This window comes from Sciurus vulgaris, assembly GCF_902686455.1.
Source record: "Sciurus vulgaris genome assembly, chromosome: 5".
Lineage (NCBI taxonomy): Eukaryota > Metazoa > Chordata > Mammalia > Rodentia > Sciuridae > Sciurus > Sciurus vulgaris.
Genome location: NC_136465.1, coordinates 55,500,521 through 55,518,888, shown reverse-complemented (window position 1 = coordinate 55,518,888; position 18,368 = coordinate 55,500,521). Strand labels below are relative to the sequence as shown.

The 18,368-nt window shown below is 45.7% G+C and overlaps 2 protein-coding genes across 3 annotated transcripts; one reads left to right on the top strand and one right to left on the bottom strand.

The window, feature by feature from the left end:
* The first annotated feature begins 1,500 nt into the window (after window positions 1-1,500).
* Window positions 1,501-16,975, top strand: EIF4EBP1 (eukaryotic translation initiation factor 4E binding protein 1). Of its 2 annotated transcripts, none has more exons than XM_079140664.1 (3): window positions 1,501-1,707; window positions 14,053-14,229; window positions 16,452-16,975. In XM_079140664.1, exons 1-3 carry the CDS (start codon window positions 1,563-1,565, stop codon window positions 16,481-16,483), a joined length of 354 nt encoding a protein of 117 aa, XP_078996790.1. In that variant the 5' UTR covers window positions 1,501-1,562; the 3' UTR covers window positions 16,484-16,975. The 2 variants fall into 2 exon arrangements, with proteins under 2 accessions (XP_078996790.1, XP_078996789.1); XM_079140663.1 differs by having other exon boundaries at window positions 1,503-1,707; window positions 14,053-14,232.
* LOC306661613 (U6 snRNA-associated Sm-like protein LSm5) lies at window positions 4,842-5,588 on the bottom strand. Its single transcript, XM_079140665.1, has one exon. It carries the CDS (start codon window positions 5,286-5,288, stop codon window positions 5,100-5,102), a length of 189 nt encoding a protein of 62 aa, XP_078996791.1. The 5' UTR covers window positions 5,289-5,588; the 3' UTR covers window positions 4,842-5,099.
* Window positions 16,976-18,368: the final 1,393 nt, after the last annotated feature.

Here is an 18,368-nt window from a genome sequence, read left to right as displayed (position 1 = left end):
AATTACAGGTGTGCATCACCACATCCAGCTAATTTTAATAACATATTATATATAACCCCATACCTCAAAATATTATTTGAACCTGTAATCAATAGAAAATCGAATTACTGAGCTATTTCATGTCTTTTTTTTTTTTTTTTTTTTAATACTGTCTTTGACATCTGAGGTGTATTTTACACTTGTAGCTCACCTCAATTTGGACAAGTCACATTTCAAGTGCTCAACACACACCTATGGACCATGGCTACTGTATTAGATGATGCAGGGCCTAAGTTTAGCTTAGGAGTGAAACCAAAACCAACCTGTCTTCTTATCTCAGGCCTCCCCTCTATCAGTCCACGGATAGACTGAACAGCCCCTATTTATCTTTCTAAAAAGCAGCTCTAATCATGCCATCCCCCCTGCTTAAAAGATGTAACATCTCCTACCAGTGGCATTTTTGAAAGACCCTTAAACAATCTGACCCCAATTACCCTTTAAAATTGTTCTTTCTCCTCCTCCTCTTAAAGATATGACTGTATGATATAAACTTTTCTGTTATCAGGTTTTTCCGACTTCCTTGCATTTTTTTTTTTTTTTTTTTCTTGGCTTGGGAACCTCCAAGATAAATTCATTTACTTTTTCAAGGAGTGCCTTCTGAACATCTGGCAGTGTGCTGTGCTGGGTAGTGAACCCAATTCAAGCAAGGACTACTTGGGAAATGTCTTTAACTAACTCTTACCTCTTCCCCCAACTCAGTCTCCACTAAGGTCCCACCCCTGCCCCCTCCAAGTTAGCTCTAAATGCAGCCTGGAAGCCTACAATCCAAGCGATTCTGGAACCCGAGGCAGGAAGATTCCAAGATTGAGATCAGCCTCAACACAATTTAGCAAGACGTCTCAAAAAATAAAAAAGGTTGGGGATATAACTAAGGGGTAAAGCGCCTTGGGTTCAGTCCCTAGTACTAAAAATAAATAAATAAAGCAAGCCCCTAGCGCAGAGCTGGTTGGTCTGCTCACTACTCCTCCCACACCCCTTTACAGTCCAGGAATATGCATTTGTTCCGCCATTCCTTTAACGCTGGTCACTGAGCGAAAGTGGAAGGAAAGATGAGTGAAGGAGTAGTCAATCTCCACTTTCTCATCTGAGAAACTAAAGCACGGAACAGCGAGAGCTGAGGGTCACCTCCAGTCAGAAATCCTAAAGTAGAAAACAGGCCTTCCAAAGTGAGCCAAGTCGGCTGGGATTCCCGCACAGCGCTAAATGCCATCCCCCACCCCAAGTAAGCAAGGGATTAACGTAGGCGAACTCTGCGACAGCCACCAGAGTATTGGGCAGGGAGCCGGAGCCCGAGAGGCAGACTGTGTGGGGTGAGGCGATCGTGGTCCACAGCCCTAAGCGAACCCACGTGGAAGGAGAGGCCTGGCGCTGCTGGGGCGGAGCTGAACAAACTACACCTCCCAGGGGGCGTGGAGACCGAGGCGGAAGGGGCGGTCTGGGACTGGGCAGGCCACAGCTGGGCGGGGCGAGGCGGGAGGCGCGGGAGGGTTGCGGGAACTTTGCATTGCAGCAAACTGGAGACCATGTCCGGGGGCAGCAGCTGCAGCCAGACCCCAAGCCGGGCCATCCCTGCCACTCGTCGGGTGGACCTCGGCGACGGCGTGCAGCTACCGCCCGGTGACTACAGCACCACCCCCGGCGGCACGCTCTTCAGCACCACCCCCGGAGGTAGGCGCTGCCTGGGGCGTCGCGTGCGGGCCCCGGGTGCCCAGCGGGAGGGATCGGGAATCGATGGTTGAACTCGGCGTCCACTCTCGAGGGCGCCGTGGCCAAAAAGAACGGATAAGGGGCTACAGTGAGAAAGCAAGGGTCACGGAGTTGGTCTGCCTTCCAGGTCTCTGGGCGCATCGTCCAGAGCCCTGGCTGCAAACTGCCCCATTAGTTTTCTCCTGTAAGAGACAGTGGAGTGTCCCCCCAAGCACTGACAAACACGATTGCAGGACTGCCACATGCCGAGGGGTGTTGCTTCTTGTGGGTATCGGGTGCAGTTTCCAGCGGGATAGGGTGGGGACAGGGTGGCCCACGAATCAAGGAAGGGCCTGGGCTGGAGTTCTGATGCGTTGAGCATTTTCTGTTGGAATAAATGCCTCTTGCAGAGCCCCTTTTACTTCCCGAGGATTCCTACTTTTGCGTTGGACACGCGCTCTTTTACTGAGGCTCAGGGCCAAGGGTGCTCCTTGCTTCAGCGGCGCTCCACGGGCACCTGTGGCATGTTCTGTATTTACGTGTGTGGGATCCCCACGGAGGGACTGGGCGCCGCGGGCAGAGTTGTGCGGAGGAACACGTTCCTCTGTCCTGGGGGAGGGGGTACCGTGTGACCTCCCTGGGAGTGGATGAGGAAGAGGAAGCTGAGCTGGCACCGGTGGGGGTCAGCCTTGGGCTGCCTCCGGTAGCCCGGCATTCCCTCCCTGCCCCGGAGTCCCAGCGCACAGGCGCTGACGAAACATACCCGCCCGTTTGCATGATGAAATTCTCCTGGCTCACCACTTCCCTCCCGTCCTTGCGTTGCCCCCACCTCCTTTTCCCTTTCTTCCCTCCCTTGTGTTCTCTGCGCTACTTCCAAAATTACTCGAGATCCAGGCGCTCTGCTGAGTGGTGCGGGGGTGCGTACCCCGGGGGGAGGGACTGCAGACTGTTTCCTGCCCTGCCGCCAGGCCACACGCTCATTTTCTCAGGCAGCTGTTCCACCACCAGCGATACGCGCCAGATGCAAGGCCTTTGGGACTGCTAAGAGATCTTAGAGATTGTTGCCCAATCGTGCCTTATTCTGTAGATCGCAGCTTGAGCACGTGTCTGTTGTGCATTGTCACACCGTTTTCCCAGATTGACGAGAAATAGCAACCGGGTGGGCAAGAGAACATTGCCGTCTCTTTTATTAGAAATTATCCCAGGAAAAGTTCTCAGGACTCTAGCCACCCTGAACTTGAATTCTCTTTCCCTTGAGGCGTCCTTTTGTAGTCCATGCTGTTCTCCTTTGTCTTCCTCGTGATGTTTGCCAGGACCTTTTAAAGTGAAGCAGTGAATCTGTTGGATCTGTTCAGGGTGGACACTGAGGCAGTCCTGAAAGCTCAAGTAGCCCTTTTTTGCCCCCTTCGTTGCTGAGTGGGGTGAGATAGATGGGTAGCAATAGTAAGGGATAGTGTTTACAAGGAACTCGGATCCATTTCCCACTTTGGACTGGGGCTTTTGGCATACTACAGCAAATCCTCCTCAAGGTCTTTAGTAGGGGAAGAGAAAAAAGAGGCTCCTTCATCAGAGTTTAACATTAGTTTCTAAGGACAACTGGAAGAAAGTTAGCAGGGCCAGGAGCCCAAGCACTCTACTACTGAACTACATCCCCAGCCTTTTCAAATTTTTATTTTTTGAGACCAAAGTTGACCAGGCTGGCCTCAAACCAGCAATTCAATCCTCCTGCCTCAGCCTCCCAGTGGTTGTATTTGTTTGTGAAGGCAGCACAACTCACAGTCCATAACCTGGGGAAACTCAGCTTTCACCAAAGTCAGCAAACCTGGTCTGCCTCAATTGACCTAGATGTGAAATCTTCCTCCAAAGCCCACTTCACCTCACCTCATTGACCTAATGAGAAGTGGTCACACCCTGATAGTCTTTTGTTCCATTTCAGAGTAGTGTTATTAGTCTTCAGTGTGCTTGGGAATTACCTGATGCCTCCATTTAAATGTAGATTTTGATTCTGTACGTCTGAGGTGGACCTGAGATTTTTGCATTTCTAACTAACTCCCGGTTTTTGTTCCATAAAACATAACCTGAGTACTCAGGAATTCATGGGATTCCATATCATTTCCCTTGTCCTTTCAGATCTCTGGCAAAAAATGGTGATTCTGTAGAAGTAAAGTTTCTTGAGATTGGGTTTGGAGAGCCAAACTTTTCATAGAATATCTGTGTGACTTACTTGGGGGGGCGCTGTCAACCTCCCCTAAGAGCTGTTGCAATAAGTCACTCCAGTTGGGAATGACCCGAAAGTGTCTCTCCCTGGAGGCTAAGAAGCGAGCCATCTCCATTCCTGTGACTCTGTTTGCTATCTGTGGTCATTAATTCTTTGCAGACCAAACCACTGATCCGAGGTTAGCTATCCAGAGAACTTGAGAGATTTGTTTGTGAATCTTTGAGTCTGTGGAGTCTTGAAAATTCCAGTGATATCATAAACAACAAAACCTTCAAATGGGTCAAGGAATCTTTCCCCCTCTCCTGTCAATACCCACATCCCCAGACCTATGTTGGATGTTTGACTCTAAAGAGTTACAGGGGTTGCTTGAGTGGAAGTCATACCTAAGACCTGAACCATGGTAAGGTTAATCAGAGGTAAGCAGGTAGAGCTGCAGGTGTTAATTGCACCTTATTTTGTTAGACAAACAAAGATCTGTGCCTAGGAAGCTGACCTTGGAGCAGCTGCCAAGTCTCTGGTTATGGAACAGGTAGTGCTGGGAAGAGGGGAGGTATGCTGGGCACTGAAGATAGAGCGCAGCCAATGTCCTGAGGCCTTAGTCACATAGAGGGGAGAAGTTACTGTTAAAGACAGCTAAGGACAGGTTAAGAACACTTGGACTTTAAGGCACTCAAGGCGATAGAAAGGGCCCTCTTCTCACACGGACCTGAGCTTTCTTTTAAAGTGTTTGGAACACTCTGCACATGTCCCTCATTAAAGACTTTGACCAGGAGGTGGAGTAGAAGGGGAAACTGGTATAGAGCACCCCAAACTTCCTCCAAGATCTACGCCTCCTTGTTTTGGGTGGGTTTTTTGTTTGTTGGTTTTTTGTTTGCTTGTTTATTTGTTTGTTTTGTTCCTGTCTACTGTAGTGTAATAAATAACAGTTAACCAAAAACATCTTTATTTTTGTCTTCAAAAAACATGCTAATTACTTTTTTTTCCAAGATAATCATGATTAACTTAGAAAAATGGTCATACAATACATCTTCAAAGCATTTCCCTTTAACAGGAAAATTAGTTTTAGAGAATCTAAACTTTAGAAGATAAAAAAAAAAATCTATTTTGTTGCCATTATAAAATAAAATGGAATCTAGCATAAGTTAAGGAAATTCTTTCATACTTCAGGTCCTTCACCTCCAGGAACCAGCATTGTTATATTATTTCCATTTAGCAAAATATGATCTAATTTAGTAATTCTTCTTCCTTCTGGTGTGATTTCAAACTCAGTGACCTCTTCCAGCACCATATTGACAAAGTTATCAAATCCTAGAAGTGTTCCAACAATTTTCTTATCACTCTTCATCACAATGTGAATTCTTGATCCTATACACTTGTCCACAAGCTCTCTTCTTTGTAGCTATTAATATGATTGTAGTTTTATAAATTGTTTTACATTACATGATTAATATATGAACACACACACAATCCTTTCTGACTCTAAGGTCTATGAGGCACAAATTATGGTTATTCTTACTCATCACTGTTTCCCCAGGGAACGGTGTCTGGCATATGCCGGGCATTCCAAAAGAGTCTGCCAAATGAAAATAATCCAACCACAGTCACATCCACTAACTCAAGCACTCTTCACCGGCTACCTAGTGGCAGCAGCTGGACCAGTTGATTGTAGCATTAGCCGGTTGATTGTAGCATTAGCCGCCGTGGCTAAGCCGGAAGTGACCAGCCTTGTTTTGTTTTTTTGCTACTGGGAACTGAACCCAGGGGCACTTAACCACTGAGCTACATCCCCAGTCCTTTTTATTTTTTACTTTGAGGGCCTTCCTAAGTTGCTGAGGCAGGACTTGAACTTGTGATCCTCGTGTGTCAGACTCCCAAGCTACTGGATTACAGGCATGTGCTACTGTTCCTGGGCCAAGCCTCCTTGTTTTTAAGGTATTCACCACACCCAGACTTAGAAGTCTGACCTCAACCCCAGTCTGGCGTTGCTAGTAAGGAAGATGAAGACACGCCTGAAATAGAATCGTAAGCTTCCCGAGAGAGTATTATGGTTGGCTGGGGGTGTGGCCCAGTGGTAGAGCGCTTGCCCAGCACACCAGGCTCTGGGTTCCATCCCTGGCACCATAAAAAGAGAAAGTAGCATGGCAGTTGTTATGATTAGGAGAAATAGAGATATTGGCTTAAGGGTACAAACTTTCAGTTATAAGATGAATAAATTCTGGGAAACAAATGGTCAGCATAGTGATTGTAGTTAACACTACGTTTTTACTATAAATTAGCTGATAGTAGACTTGGCAAAATCCACACACACACCTAAATGTGATGATGAATATGTTAATCTGTGGTAATCATTTCACCAATGTTCTGCAGTATGATCGCTGATCATTATGTTGTACACTTTGAATGTACGCAGTTTTTTATATGTCAATTATATCTCAGTAAAGCTGGGGACAAAAAGAATTATAATCATCAAAGGTGTATCTGTAGAATGAAGTGATTGGATATGTCCCTACCATTGGGCCTTGTCATCCATAGGACTTGTTTGATCCTGCCTGTGCACTGTTACCCTGACGTGAAAGGGTCTTAATTTGATCTTGTTCTAGAAAATAAGGTAGGAAAGAGCTATAATACTGGATACTGGAAAACAGGATTTTTTTCTTTTTTAGTACTAAGGATTGAATCCAGGGGGCACTTAACCACTGAATCACATCCCCAGCCCTTTTTATTTTGAGACAGGGCCTTGCTGAGTTGCTAAGGCTGGCCTGGAACCTGCAGTCCTCCTGCCTCAGTCTCTAGAGATACTGGGATTACAGGCATGCACCACCTTGCCCAGATGGTACATGTGAATCCTTACATGTTCAAACAAACAAATGAAAAAGCTGTTACTTTTTGGTTTGACACCATGTCAGCATTCTCTCTCTGTTATGATTCATAAGAAATGAATCACGTGTGTTTGTTTTCATTTTTATTTCCTAGGTTAGGTGGGAAGTTCTTTCAGAGCAGTCTTGCTGGTCTTTATATCCCCACTATCTAATGCCAGGTGTTCAGAAGCTCAAGAGTTGGTCTGGGGGTGAAACTCAATAATAGAGCACTTGCCTAGCATGCGCAAGGCCCTAGGTTTGATCCCTAGTGCCGCAAAGGAAATAGAAGAAGGAGGTGAAGATTTGAAAAGAATCCTGGAATAAAAGCTTTCCTCTCTAGATAATCTAGTTTCTTTATCTTCATACTTGGATGTCAGTTGGCTAATGATACTGTTTAAGTTTTCCTTGCAGTTACAGGGTATGTTTATTTATCTCAGGTGTACCAGGGGCAGGTGCTAACTTTTTCTGATTTTCCCCACTTATTTCAGTGTTACAGAGAAGTGCATTACTCAGATGACATATTCAGTTATTGCACAAGGAGTCAAAGTAAGTAGTTCTTGTTCTGAGTCAGTATTGGACCAGGGTCTCAAACACTGAGATTTATGCTTCTTTTTTTACCTTTTTGGACCCAGCATTGCTGACTAGACAAGAATAGGCAACTTATGCCTATTGGCATTGGGGTGTTCAAGGTCATGGGCAAAAAGGGCACCATTGGGTATGCTCATGAAGTCTCACTGAGAGAGTCGAGATACCAAGTCCAAAGTATCATTCATAGCTTACCAGCTACCTAGGGACACTTGTCTGGGTGAAAATGATTGTATTAGTTACCTACTGTCATTTAATAAGTTATACCAAAACTCAATAACTTAAACAATGATACTTTTTTATTGCTGTGTGGTTGGGCATTATTTGCTGATCTTTTCTGAGCTGACTCAGCTGCATACAGTCAGCAGCTGGATTGTCGAATAACTGGAAACCTGGGAGTTCCCTTGGTCTCATGTCTTTTTATTCTCTTGGGCTCACATTTAGTCTAGCATGAACTTACTAAGACAACAGCTTCCAAGGCCTCTTATGGCCTAGGTTTAGAAGTTATATAGTATCATTTAGGAAGTATTCTGTTGGCCAGAGCAAGGTACCAGGGGTAGGGAAGGCTGCTTAGATTCAAGGAGAGAGGAAATAACTTCTGTTGAATGAGAGAAGCCACATGTTCATCCAGGTATGGGAGGAGTTACAGGGCTCATGTTATCAATCTTCCACAAGGGTCAAACCTCAGAAAACGGTCCTTTGAGGGAACTTGATGCTTATCCTGATATATGGCCAGCAGAGCCAGCCAGGTGGAGAAGCAGACTAGAATCACAGGGCTATGAATCAGCTGTTGGTTAACAACAGCACAACCTTCCTCAAAACACTGAGTCACAAATCCCACTCCTAGCTTTCAAGGCCTTGTATCCAGTGCCATGTAGCAAACCACACAAATGGCCACGATGCCCAGCCACCAGGCAATTCTTCACCCATGTCATGCCTCACCTTGACAGCCTGTATCCTCCAAGTGCACTGCTGGCCAGGTTTTGGGGATACTCTTTTTGGGGGGATGCTCTTCAGAGGGATCTATGATTGCCTTGCCTCCCCCTTCACTCCCATTTGAACATCCTTGATTTTCTGGGTACTAGCAATAGACTGGAGTCAAGTTTCTGCTTCCGGGCGTTAGGAGTGAGAATACAGAGGGTGCAGGTGGTTCAGAGCTTTTGTTTGGAAGCAGACAGTGTGGAGTTTACAAACCAGGCCTCTTGCCTTAAAGAGAATGTGTGTTGGGGCTGGAGTGTAGCTTAGTGGAAGGATTCGTGCTTAGCATGCAGGAGGCTCTGGGTTCAGTCCCCAGCATATGTGCAAATGGTGTTCTCTTTTTGTTCTTCAGCATGAAAGAGGAAAGTGGGCCTGTATTAGTTTTCTAGGGCTGCCATAACAAAATATCACAGACTAGATAGCTTAAACAATAAAATCTGCTTTCTCACTGTTCTGGCAGCTGGGAGACCAAGATGGAAGTAAAATTGGTTTCTTCTGAGGTGCTTCTCATTGCCTTGCAGATGGCCACCATTTCCCTGTAGTTTTCCCTCTGTGGGTCTGTGTCGTATGTCTACTAGATACTGTTATGGTTTGGTTTATGTTGTTATTGTCGTTGTTTTCATATTGGGGATTGAACCAGGGTTGCTGTACCACTGAGGTACATCTCTAGCCCCCCCCCTTTTTTTTTTCCCACCCAGTGTCTCACTGTTACTTAGGGCCTCACTGGAACCCCATCCCTTTCTCTGCTTCCTGACTGTCATGAGAGGTACAGCTTTTCTCTGCCGTGGCCTTCTGCCACAATGTTCTGCCTCACCACAGGCCCCAAAGTAATGCAGTCAGCCCATCATGAACTGAAACCTCTGGATTCATGAGCCAAAGTCAGTCAGTCCTCCCTGTATTTATTTATTTATTTAGGTACCAGGGATTGAACTCAGGGGCACTCGACCACTGAGCCACATCCCCAGCCCTGTTTTGTATTTTATTTAGAGACAGGGTCTCACTGAGTTGCTTAGCACCTCACTTTTGCTGAGGCTGGTTTTGCACTTACGGTCCTCCTCTTAGCCTCCTGAGCTGCTGGGATTACAGGCATGTGCCACTGTACCCAGCTTTCCTCTTTTTAACTCAGGTATTTTGTCAGAGGGACCCAAAGCTGAAATTTGACTGGGGTCCACCCTAAAGGCCTCATTTTAACCTAATCTTCTCCTCAAATGTAGTTATATTCTAGGATACTGGGGATTGACATATGAGTTTTGGGGGAATACATTTCAGCCTATAACAGCTGCTCTCCATTCCCACAGGGACAGCTGTTGTTGTTTGTAATGGGACACATCAGAAGGGCACTCCCTCTTGGTAATGGATTTCAGGGGTACTTTCACTCTCCTCTTAACACAATGCATTTTGAAGTGCTGGGGGCTAGGGAAAGGAAGGGGAAAGAGCTTGACCAGCTTTGAGAATAATTATTTCATCCATTTCATTCTACAAGTCTCTGTAAAAACTTTGTCTCTCTTGCTTATTTTATTTTTTAAATTTTTTTGCAGTGCTAGAGATCAAACCTAGGGCCATAAACATGCTAGGCAAGCACTCTACCACTGAGCTACATGCCTCCAACTCTAAATTGACCTGTTCTGTCACATGTCAGGGCCTAGCCCAAAGACCCTTTGCAACTGACTGATCACCTCCATTTAGTATTCATTAGCTTCATAAGATTCCTGGCCCCTGAGATATGTTGGGATCTTGGTTCTCTTTGCAGAATCTGTGGGGCCAGAGATGATTAAAAGTCTTGGACTGAGCATGCTCTGCTTTCCTCACCAAGTTTTTCTCCCTGCCAAGTCTGTTCTGCTTGCTAAACAGACTGCCCAGCAAGAAAAGCCACCCAGACACATGCTTCTCCTGCTCAGTGCACGAGAGGGAGGGAAGAGAGAGAGAGAGAATCCCAGGTAGACTCCAGCATGTCTGTGAATTTGCCTCTAGGATGACCTGGAGCCACTGCTCAGAACTGGATTTAAAATCATCTGGAGTATTTAGTTCACAGACCACTGGCTTGAGCTTGAGCACAGGCATTTAAACCTCCCCCTGACCCTGTTGTGAAATGCTCTCCCTTTCCCTGGAATGGGAACAGCAGTTCTAGGAATTCTGTCCTTGTACTTTCCTAATCCTCACATCCTCCCATTCAAGGGGAAGTATGCTTGAGCCAGGAGAGGTCCAAGGGAAAGGAGGGAGGAACTGGGCTTAGTTTACAGAAGTCAGATCCAGCAGCAGAATGTGGGTACAGTAGGGGGATGGATGGGCAAGAACTCAAGGCAGGCATCTTCCTTTGGAGAACATCCTGTTCTGGACACACTCTGAGAAGTTTAAGTAAGGGCCTAAAGACCCTTTTGCTATTCCCAGTAGCAGGGAGCATTGGCTGAGAGGTGCTACTCCAGTTTGCTCTTTTTTTCTTTTTTTTCTTTTTCTTTTTTCTCTTCAGTACTGAGCATTGAACCCAGGAGAGCTTCTACCACTGAACTACATCCCCAGCTCTTTTTAATTTTATTTTGAGAGGAAATTTCCCAAGTTGTCCAGGTTGTCCTTGAACATGTGGTCCTCCTGCCTCAACTTCCTGAGTAGCTGGGATTATAGGATTAAGGTCTGCCTTGCTAATTTATTTTATTTATTTTTTTGTAATTCTGGATATTGGAACTCAGCCTGATGCTTGCTAGATGAGCAATCTACCACTGAGCTACACCTCCAGCCTATTGACATTTTTAAGTAATGGATAATATTTAGAATTGGAGTCAAGACCTGCTGGGTCTAGCCGGTGCAATGGGACACACTTGTAATCCCAGTGACTCAGGAGGCTGGGACAGGAGGATTTTAAGTTCAAAACCAGCTTCTGCAATTTAGCAAGCTCCTAAGCAATTTAGTGAGACTTTGTCTCAAAATGAAAGATAAAAAGGGCTGGGGACTTACCTTACTGCTGAAGTACCCCTGGGTGGGTCCAGTCCCCAGTTAAAAAACTTTAAAAGGACAGACTAGGCACAGTGGCACATGCCCATAATCCCAGCAGCTCAGGAGGCTGAGGCAGGAGGATTGTGAATTCAAAGCCAGCCTCTGCAAAAGGTGAGACCCTATTTCTAAATAAAATATGAAATAGGGCTGGGGATATGGCTCAGTGGTCAAGTGCCCCTGAGTTCAATCCCTGGTACCCTCCCGCTGCAAAAAAAAAAACAGACTGGGTCTACCTCTTGATGGCTCAACCTTTCTGAACCTCAGTTTCCTCATCTGCAAATTGATGATGATAATAATGCCATCTTCCTTGTGGGGAGGGAAGTTATAGGAGGAACCAAGTTATAGCATGACAGGCTGTGATCACAGATGGGTAGTGATGAGGGATGACAGATGGTGATTGATGTATGCACATCATACGAAAATCTAAACGATTATTCATACAGTGCACAAATACATTGATTTGTGTTCCTTGGCTTCCCAGGAGCTTCCTGTTCCTGGCTTGTGACTTTTTTCTATATATGTGGTCTCCCAAGTAATCTCTCTCTCTCTCTCTCTCTCTTTCTCTCTCTCTCTCTCTCTCTCTCTCTCTCTCTCTCTCTCTCTCTCTCTCTCTCTCTCTCTCTCTCTCTGTCTTTTGTATTGGGGTTTGAACCTCAGGGTGCTCCATCACTGAGATACATCTCTAGTCCTTTGTATTTTGAAACAGGGTCTCACTAAAATGTCCAGGCTGACCTCAAAACTTGTGATCCTCCTGCCTCATTCTTCTTAATCACAGGGATTACAGGCCCAGGTCAAGCTATTGTCATGTTTTACTCTTGTATGAGAATCTTTCCCCACCCGCTTTGGTACTGGGGATCAGATCCTGAGCCTTGCAGATGCTAGGTAAGCACTCTACTACTGAACAGAATCCTGAGGGTTGTTATTAAGTCTTCAGGATACTCCTGTGAGGTATGAATTTTGTTCTTATCCTCTTCTTGTAGCCACAACTCAGAGTTAAGGGACTGGAATGTGGTGAGACCTGATTGGAGTCGAGAACTTCTGCCTCCAACCCTATGCCATTTGCCCATAGAAGCACCTGCCAAAAATGAGATCCTAAAAATAGACGGCACAAGGCTGGTGCTTTAAAAATAGTCTGAGCCTAATACAACACCCTTCTTTTACAGGTGAGAAAACTAGACCCCATCCCTTGTGTCCCCACATATTCCTCTGTTTTTGGACTTTATACACTGGACTCTAATCATTTGTTTTTTGTTTTGGTACCAGGGATTGGACCCGGGGGCACTCAGTCACTGAGCTATATCCTCAGCCCTTTTTATTTATTTATTTATTTTTATTTTGAGACAGGGTCTAACTAAGTTACCTGGGTCCTTGCTAAGTTGCTGAGGCTAGCTCCTCAACTTGTGATCCTCCAGCCGCAGCCTCCTGAGTTGCTGGGATTACAGGCACGTGCCACCTCACCCAGCTCTATAACTTGAATTCCACTTGTTCATAGCTTTGATATTTTTCTATCACTTTTATTTATTTATTCATTTTATTTTTCTGTAGTACTGGTGGTGATCTACCATTAAGCTACATCGTCAGCCCTTTAATTTTGATTTATATTGTTATATTTTATTATATATCACATGTTGTATATATATATACAACTTACATATTATCATTAATTGTATGTTGTATGTTAAGAGGAAACTTGATGTCACTACTATATATGGGAAACCAGATTCACTTGCCATAAATAGAAGGTAACTATAAAAAGATTCACAATGACAGTTTTTAAATTCTAGCTAGATTCCATTGCCTGCTGAAGGCTCTGAACTTGAGGTCTGTTCTTATGAAGGGAGCAGTCAGTAAATGCTGTTATTAAGGTGTTAAAGACACATAGTGCTGCTTTGGAGGTAATGTGCAAAACATGAACAACTCTCTCTGTTCACTGTTATCTGATGCATCACAGGATCTTGGGTCCCTCACTTTGGGAAACGCTCCCTCGAATGATATCATTGTGGCAGCTCTAGGTGGGAGGGGTCCTAGGTGTGGTTTAAGAACAGTGAATAATTCAGTGAGACAGGTCCTTACCTAAGGAGTAAGATTTGTAATGAGTAGAATGCAGACTGTACAAACTCTGAAGTGTGGTAACATCAGCAGAGATATGCTGGGGTTTCACAAAGGAGGAAAGCCTTTGTGGGTTAGGTAACCTATCTGCCACAAAGCCCCAGCAGGGAAAGTTCTCATTTTTGCTAGTTTGAGTGTATAGCTTCATTTTCTGTGTGCCCCTCTATAAAACGGGATTAAAGATACCTAGTCTGAGTATCCCACAGGAAGTACCATAAGGACAGGATGGAATAATGAATAGAAATGCATCTTTTCCACTGTCAGGTATGATTGTCATGGATGATTAACACTGAACACCAACAGGTGAGCAAGGTAAGGAACTAAGGGATTGAGAGCACAGGGTGCACAGAGCTCTGAGAAGACAAAGGTGCAGTCAGATGGCCAGTGAGTGTTCCTTGCGAGTATCAGGGCTGTGAAGAGGTGGCTGACTCCTGGGTTATAGCCAAGCTCCCTGGACAAGCCTCTGTCCTTCTCAGTCCAGATTTTTATAAAAGAACCAAATGCCTCTGTTGCAGCCCTGCCTCCAAGAAGTGGAAAAACTGGTAGGCAGGGGGTTCAAGGTGGCATTACCAACCTCCTTGTGCCCTTCAGGTACCAGGATCATCTATGACCGGAAATTCTTGATGGAGTGTCGGAACTCACCTGTGACCAAAACGCCCCCAAGGGACCTGCCCACCATTCCTGGGGTCACCAGCCCTACCAGTGATGAGCCTTCCATGGAAGCCAGCCAGAGCCACCTGCGCAACAGTCCAGAAGATAAGCGGACAGGCGGTTAGTGGCTGGGTTTCACAGGCTGTCCCTTGGGAAGGGAAATGCCCTGTCCTCTGGGGGGAATTCCAGGGAGGAGGAATGTGGTGACTCTTTCCCAACCCACATGGAGCATCCAGACGGGGGGTAGAACTCACAGTGGTACCAACTTTCTCCTTGAAAGGGGCCCAAGAACCCCAAGAAAGGTGATTTGACACCATCAGGTCATGTAAATAGCGGGGAGCTTGTCTAAAATGGCAGTGACTTCACATAGTTTTCATAAGCGTGCCCTCTGTATAATTCTCTCCAAAGCATTACTGTGAGTATGCAGTGCTTGGAATACACCCATGATGCTCTTGGTGCAGGAGACAACTTAGTCAAAGACACAGTGTACTTGCCCTGTATGAAATCACATGTCTACAAGATAAGAAACACATCCGGCTGTCTTCTAGCTGGGTGTTTGTCCCTTAGTGGATCCTTTATGAAGACAGATAGAAACAATGTGGCTCGTTGTCTTTGCAGCCTCGACATTTGGTAGCTAGGTGCTTCCTGGTGTCCCCACCTCCCAAGTAATTAGAGCAGCCACCCTGGCAGCTGTGTGTGTAAATGGGCTCTTTGTGGCATCCTGACTAGCTTGCCAGAGCATCTGAGTTCTCTGCTGTGGGGGATACAGTGTAAACTCTGCTAGACAACCTTAGTCAGACTGGAACCCACTGACCCTTCACCAGGCCCAGTGTACCAAGCCCAGACCCAGACAGGAAGCAGCTGGACCTTGGGCTGGCCTTGCTCTGCTGACAGCAGCAAAATCCATTTACCCCAGGCCTGCAGGATATGATTCATAATCACCTTGGGAATGCCAACAGCCAAGACAGGCAACAGTTGCCGTCTTTTTTTTTTTTTTTAAACCCAGGTGTCATGCTTGCTAGGCAAGTGCTGTATCACTGGATCACATCCCCAGCCAATTGCTTTCTCTTAGACTCCAAGGGTGGAAGGGAGGTGAGTTCTTGTTGGAAGGTATAGAGAGCAGTGTGACAGATGCCGCAAGGCAGTGTGGTCACCTGCCATTTGTTCAAGGATGGAGAGATTCATGGGTCATAGCACAAGTGGCTCCTGCCTCATTAAGGATGGAGTTCACCAGCACCTGAAACTTGACTCACCATCAGCTGAAGGCTGTTACTCCCTGTTCGCACACCCCTCCCAGTTTCTAGAACTGCTATGGCCCCTAACAAATACAAGGCTGGCCTGGTATGCAAGGTGGAACTCTGAACCCAAAATGATGGTCTAGCAGTCCCCTACGGTTTTTACGCCTGGGTAGCAGGCATTTTCATTTTGTTCAATTGGATACCAAGAAACCAAGTGTCCTGCCCTTTAACCCATCTATTTATGTAAATATAACCAGAAGAGAAAAGCCAGTTTCCCTATTTGGGAGCCAGAGCAGGCATTTTGCTATCTAGTACCTTGGAGCAGTTTTGCCCAGGAGATCATGAATAAGACAGTTCTATTTAAAGGAAAAAAAATCTACTGCAGCGTGAATTACTTGAAAATGTTAACAGGGTCTCACTAAGAGTTGCTTAAGGCTTTGCTAAGTTGCCAAGACTGACTGGCAACTTGCAATCCTAGTCACAAGTAACCACTAACCCTTATTAAAAATAAAAGTTAGCAGGATGTGGTGGTGCAACACAGGAGACTGAGGCAGGAGATCACAGGTTCAAGGCCAGCCTCAGCAACTTAACAAGACACTAAGCAACTTGTGAAACACTGTTTCAAAATAAAAAAATTAAAAGGACTAAATAAATAAAAGGACTGGCAACATGGCTCACTGGTTAAACTTCCCAGAACCAAAAAGATAAAAATAAAAATCATAGAAAATGCAGGAATGTCATCTCCCTATGAGAAAACCTTGTGCCTGCTCTTGGTTTGGAGATTAAGAAAGAGCACAGACAGATGCAGAAGCTTCAGGCCTGTACTTCCAGAAATTCTTAGCTTAGTCCTGCCTTCCCTCTACATTCTTTGGCATCATAAGGTTAGCTAGTGTTCTTTTTTTTTTCCTTTGGTGCTGGGGGTTGAACCCAGGGCCTTGTGTATGCAAGGTAAGCACTCTACCAACTGAACTGTATCCCCAGCCCCCCGTGTTCTTCTTATATGAACAACAGAATGAAAAAGTAGGCCTTCTTCCTGGCCTCTAAGACATCAACATACCCATTTGCTCATTGCTTACCTGCCTCTGTCTCTTCTCTCCATAGGTGAAGAGTCACAGTTTGAGATGGATATTTGAGGAACAAGCCGCCAGATGGAACGATGCTTCTGGGCCCCCCAGGCCCTTTTCGGGAGAAAAGTCACACCGGCCAGGCCTTATAAAAGTTATTATAGTGGGCAGTCGTCGGGTGTGGGGTCTGCCACCCTGACTCTGTTCCCTCACTCAGGGCACCTGTTCCCCTTTCCTCTTCGTGAACACCAGCACATACCTCCTTGTGCCTCCATTGATACAGGAGCTGCTACCCTAAAGGGAATGACTCTTACCCACACACTTCAGCCAAGTGCCAGAAAGGGGTCACAGAGGAGCCCTTCTGAACGATCATTTGGCTCTTCCGGCCCCATCCTTGGGGGCAGACCCACCCTCTCCTTAGGTTGGGATGCCTGGGAAAGCACCCCTCTACTTCCCCAAGAGAGGAAATAAAAGCCACCCTCTCCCTAGGGCCAAGAATTGGGCCCTGTCTGAGCTCTTTTCAACTCCAACTGATAATTAACACCAGCTACTATCTGTTCAGTGCTTACAATGCATTTTCCTTTACATTATCTCATTTGATTCTCACACTGATCCTGTAGGTAAGTAGAACAAGCACTATCTTTATTTTAACAGCTAAGACTGGCTTGACAGAAGCTAGTAAATGACACATGGGACTAGGTTTGAGCTCTGCTACTTTTTTTATTTTGTGGTGTAGGGGGTTGAACCCAGGGATGCTGTACCACTGAGCTATACTTCCAGACCTTTTAATTTTTTTATTTTGAGATAGAGCTGTACTAAATTACTGAGTCTGGCTTTGAACTTATGAACTTTCTGCTCAGCCACTGTGCCTGGCTGAGCACCCTACTTTTTTTTTTTTTTCCCCTGTACCAGGATTGAACCCAGAACCATTGAGCCACATCCCCATCCCTTTTTTATTTTTTATTTTGAGACAGGGTCTCTCTAAGTTGCTTAGGGCCTCGATAAATTGCTGAAGCTGGCTGTGAACTTGTGATCCTCGTGAGATTACAGACATGCACCACTGTCCCAGGTGTTTAGCTACTCTTGATATTTTGCTTTCAATAGAAGGTGATGCCTATCTTCTGGGCTGCCCCCCAACCCCTACCCCACCAAGCCTGTCAAGTGACCCAGTCGCCCTTCCCCCTTGGAGCCCATTCCGTATACACCGAGCCTTGGCCAGTGTAGTCTGTGATCCACATGTACTTGATCTTGTAGAGTGATTCCTTCATGTGAGCTGTCATGGAAGACAAACAAGACAGGCTCTCTGCCTTGAGGATTTCATTGAAATGTAAGATTTACTGATAAGAAAAGGCAGCATAAATGGGATTGTTTAGGATTGGCTACCAGTGAGTGGTAAATCATGAAGTGGGAGGCAATGGACATGATGTGCAGTTGGGCCCTGAGAGTAGTGAGTTTTGAAGGAGGTAGGTAATGCAGTGTGATGGAGGTCAGGTGGTCTTAGAAAACCAAGATGTACAAGAATGGACCATCAAGGAGCCTACTTTGGATGTAACAGGTAACTTGGGGACAGCAGTGGCTTTTACAAATGGACAGAGAAAGTCCAGATTTATAGGATGTGCTGGAGATGAATGGCCTTTGACCAAGAGACAGTGGCTGATGTGGACTTGATAAGCTCTGGGTTCATTGCATTTGTCAACCAGCCCTTTGGGGAATAGCAGGCTTTCAGTGACTTTTTCTGTAGCTGAATTGGACCCTACCCAAAGACTTATTGCAGCTGAAGTCTAGATGTTTGTTGGTGGTGTATGGAAGGACCCAGCCTTTGATATATAGAATGCAAACATGCAGCATAACCTTTTCCTAGGGATGGAAAAGTGAGGCTAGGGAGGAGCTGCCACCAGAGTGAAGGCAACAGTGAATTTTAACTAGGATAAATGAAAGGTTGGGTCAGCCCTCA